Source organism: Crocodylus porosus, unplaced genomic scaffold (genome assembly GCF_001723895.1).
Source record: "Crocodylus porosus isolate Cpor-Errol unplaced genomic scaffold, CroPor_comp1, whole genome shotgun sequence".
Taxonomy (NCBI): domain Eukaryota; kingdom Metazoa; phylum Chordata; order Crocodylia; family Crocodylidae; genus Crocodylus; species Crocodylus porosus.
This window is the reverse complement of record NW_017728886.1, coordinates 145277206-145281178: the sequence shown is the minus strand read 5'-3', so window position 1 is coordinate 145281178 and position 3973 is coordinate 145277206. Positions and strand designations below refer to the sequence as shown.

Sequence of the window (3973 nt, the reverse complement as noted above, 5' to 3'; positions counted from 1 at the left end):
TCTTAGATTTTACAAGTCACTTGCTGTTTAGCAATCCCATGGATGAGAACCATCTTGGTGAAAGTGTAATTTCTTATGAAAAAGCAAGTGAGCACTGGGCAAGGAAATTCTGGCTAACTCAAATATTGCTAAAGGTGAAAGTACTCAGAACTTAGACACAGATAAAAAAAAAAGGAAAAAAAAGGAAGGCATCTTCCAGAAAGCCATGAAAAGTCCCCCAAGAGAACCTGTTAGTTAAAGCTCTGACTGTATTTGCATAGAACGCTGTAGAAAGTGGTCAAAGCACAGAGAAGAGGCATTATGTAGTTAAGTTCATTATGAATTTGAATCTTGCTGCACATGGCCAAAACAGACCTTAAATAGTAGCAGCGATAATTTTACTGGGGTACCTGTTGCATTTCTCTGTTACGGGGAGCAAAATCTGCCAAAGAACAGAATGTTGGCAGTTTTATTGTGGCGGATAAGGAAGAAGAAAGGATGGTCCGCAGTGAACCTGGGTACAATCATTGCGCACCGTATCACGACCACAGCTGCAGTAGCAGCTGCTGCTTCAGTGCCTTCTTCATTCACTTCTACAAAGGACTTGTGAACCACCTCCGACAGATATAAGTTTTTGTTGCCTGCCATTCCAGATAAGTCCGCCTTGTTTTGGTCAAATGCATCAGGCATTCCCATGCTGCTCAGCAAAGTCTTCAGGTCATAATTCTCCTCTAGTTTAAATCTGGGTAAAGAAACTTCCACTTCAGTGTAGTCCATCATTTCTGGATTTATCCAGTCCGTAAGTTTCTCATAGCTAAGTTCTCTTTCCAGCTAAGGAGAGGAAAAAAACAAAAAAACAAAACCCAGATGGGTGAAACACCATGAGCACTAAATGAAGTGAACAGTGACCACTGTTCATGCATCTGCACAGGAGAGATAAGCATCTTCCCCAGGGCTGTAGTTAAATGTTGCTGCTGAATTACGAAGCCAAAAGTAATGCTTAGCAAAGATTCATGTTTGTTTTTAGATAGTACGGGTAAGGGCCAGGGACTGTTATTTAGTATGGATGTGTACCATGAAAACCACAAAGAGGCCTTAATTTCACTGGGAGTATCTCATTAGTGTTTACTCTATGAGAATAGTCCCATTTTATATATGGAAAACATCAGACACAGACGGGCCAACACTTGGTTAAAGTCTATGGTAAAGCTAGGCATCAAACCCAGACCTCCTAAATCACAGGCCACTGCCTTAACCACAAAAATGATCATCCTGGCATCATGTTAGTGACAAGACTCCACTGACTTAACATGTAGCAGAGGTTGCGAATGTCAGTGCTACCCTACTATTTAATCATCCTTTGGCAACCTTATCATGTATCTCTGGAATGGAGAGTATCGTTAAAACTGTCATATGAAGCAGCCTTCAGACAGACTATTAGGTACCATGGGGGCACCTTCCTAAACCTGCAACAGTTTTAGAAAAGAAGATGTGTCAAACATTAATTGCTTTTTTGTGAACACAGCAGTTACTCCACAAACCCCTTTGAAAAACTGCCTGCTATGTTCTGTCTTTAGCCTGAATCCACATGGCCCTCTTGTCAAGGTGTGTGTGTGTCTCTCTCTCCAGGAACTGTACATCATGAGACTTATTCAACTGGGACACAAGGTATTTCCATTGCTAAGCACAAAGATTGTATCCCACTGCCTCCTTTGCTAAACCTGGTGATTTAGGAGACTGAGATTTGAATTATGAGGTTTCAATAAGACTTAACCAAACTCACTTCCCTAGCAAGATATTCCAGATGTATTTGCATGTGGTAAAAGTGCCTTACCTTTTCCAAGCCAGTGGTTTCATCTTCAATGTTATCAGGAAGCAAAATGATCATACTCAGCTCATTATCGATATAAGGGAGCTCCAGGATTTTGGTTTGGAAGTCTTGTATGTATGTCATGTTGAATTTAGCTTTCCTGAACATCATCTGCACTGGTTTGCTCTCATTCTAAAAATATGTAAGTATGTCAATAAGTAATACAAAGCTAGCGTATTGGTACTTGATAAGGAAAAGTGGGACATCATTTGAGATCTTTGTCCAGTCTGTTTTCAAATAATATTTTGTAGGGAAATTATCATTGTTTTGACCTTTTGAAAAGGAGAGGGGGAAACCATTACTTTTATGAATTAAGAATGGGATTATATGAAATCTTTCTGTGGAATCTGCATTTAGGCAAATGTGCATTTTTCTGTGTTCCTATGCTGTTTATTCTTGACAAATAAATCAATTTTATTGACCTGTTTTAGTACTTGCTTGAAATAGGCAGGGAATGACTTATGTTTAGCCATTTCTTATTTAAGCCCTGACGTCACAGAAATACAAAGGCACGGTCTAAAATGTGCGTCATGTTTAATGTTATAAGAACAACTAAATTCAAGTTTTGAGGCTATTAATGCCAAACACAATCACATTTCCCTTCACTTACCTATTTTATTTTTTACTACTTCCTGCCATTTTCCTATGGTGCATAAGCTAATATTAGCATGCTATTTCAATAAGAAGTCACCTCTGCATAAAAGTCCCCTCCATGTTTTCAGGCTCAATTTTAGGAAAAAACCCAAGCAAATAAAACAATCCCACCTTTCTCCCAATATAACCTGGTTCTTGAATCAAAAGCAAGGAAAGGACCTAAAAAGTTAAATACACCAAACAAGCCAAACTAAAAACAAAGACGATACTCTATAGAAAGACAAATTTAATCCAAGACTCATCATATTGTCTTCAGCCTAGTTTCATGTCAAGCAAAATATTTTTAGTTAAACGGAACAGAAACCATTAGTTTAAATAATGCCAGGCCCTAATTGAAAAAGCAGAACTGAACTGCAGTTCAACATTCAGATTCCATACGACATACAGAACCAACACCCTAAATCCAAACTGCCCTAGTTTTAGGGCTTCAATATCCAATTTTTTCTAGTTTTTTGAAGGGACACGGAAGAAGAGAAAGAAAGAGTGGTCACACAGGAATCTTCTGAATTGTATTTTGTATTTACGACTGTATTTTGTTTGATTGGAAAATACACATTTGTGGAATCAAAAGTGTTTTTCTGTTTGTTTTGACCAGTTTCCAATGAAACAGGTGCGATTCCAACAGAAAGGGTCTCCTGCCAGTTCAGTCCATGGATTGTTTCTAGGCTCTGTGGCTCCTGTGGTGACGTCCCACATGGACTACCCCAGAACTAGGGACCTGATCAGCTCTCTGCTACCTGGCCTGAGGGGAAATTAATGTCTGTCAGTTTCATAGTTAGTAGGGTCGGAAGGGACCTGAGCAGATCATCAAGACTGACCCCTTGCCTTGGCAGGAAAAAGTACTGGGGTCAAATGACCCCAGCAAGGTGTTTGTCTAGCTTTGTCTTAAAGACTTCCAGGGTAGGAGCCTGCACCACTTCGCTTGGAAGTTGGTTCCAGATCCTAGCCGCCCTGACCGTGAAGTAGCGCCTCCTGATATCTAGCCTAAACCTTCCCCAATGCCTGCTGGTCCCCTCTGACTAGTTTGTAACAGGCCACTAGATCCCCCCTCAGCCTTCTCTTGTGGAGGCTGAACAGATTCAGGTCCCGTAGTCTCTTCTCATAGGGCCTGCCCTAGTGCCCCCTGACCATGTGAGTGGCCCTCCTCTGGACCCTCTCCATGCTGTCCACATCCCTGCTGAAGTGCAGCACCCAGAACTGCAATACTCCAACTGCAGCCTAACCAGTGTCTCACAGAGGGGGAGGATCACCTCCTTGGACCTGCTTGAGATGCATCTGTGGATGCATGACAAGGTACGGTTGGCCACACTGTCAGCCCATGTTCATATTGGCCTCAATAATGACTCCAAGATCCTTCTCTACCTCTGCACTGATGAGAAGGGAGTTCCCCAGCCTGTAGATCTGCTGCTGGTTCTTCATCCCCAGGTGCAGTACCCTACACTTGTCAGTGTTGAAACCCATCCTGTTCTA

The 3973-nt window shown here is 41.6% G+C and overlaps 1 protein-coding gene and 1 long non-coding RNA gene across 4 annotated transcripts in view; one reads left to right on the top strand and one right to left on the bottom strand.

Moving 5' to 3' along the window:
• Window positions 1–56: 56 nt before the first annotated feature.
• Window positions 57–3973, bottom strand: part of LOC109314978 (serpin B6-like) — a 20998-nt gene continuing 17081 nt past the window's right edge. For all 3 annotated transcript variants that reach the window (XM_019542401.1, XM_019542419.1, XM_019542411.1), the window contains 2 exons: window positions 1814–1981; window positions 57–810 (listed from right to left, as the gene is read on the bottom strand). In XM_019542401.1, the coding sequence (XP_019397946.1) occupies window positions 406–810; window positions 1814–1981 (573 nt within the window). In that variant the 3' untranslated portion in view covers window positions 57–405. The remainder of the gene's footprint in view (window positions 811–1813; window positions 1982–3973) is intronic.
• Window positions 1981–3973, top strand: part of LOC109315004 — a 3282-nt gene continuing 1289 nt past the window's right edge. Inside the window, exon 1 of the long non-coding RNA XR_002102409.1 lies at window positions 1981–2950. This is a non-coding gene — a long non-coding RNA (uncharacterized LOC109315004). The remainder of the gene's footprint in view (window positions 2951–3973) is intronic.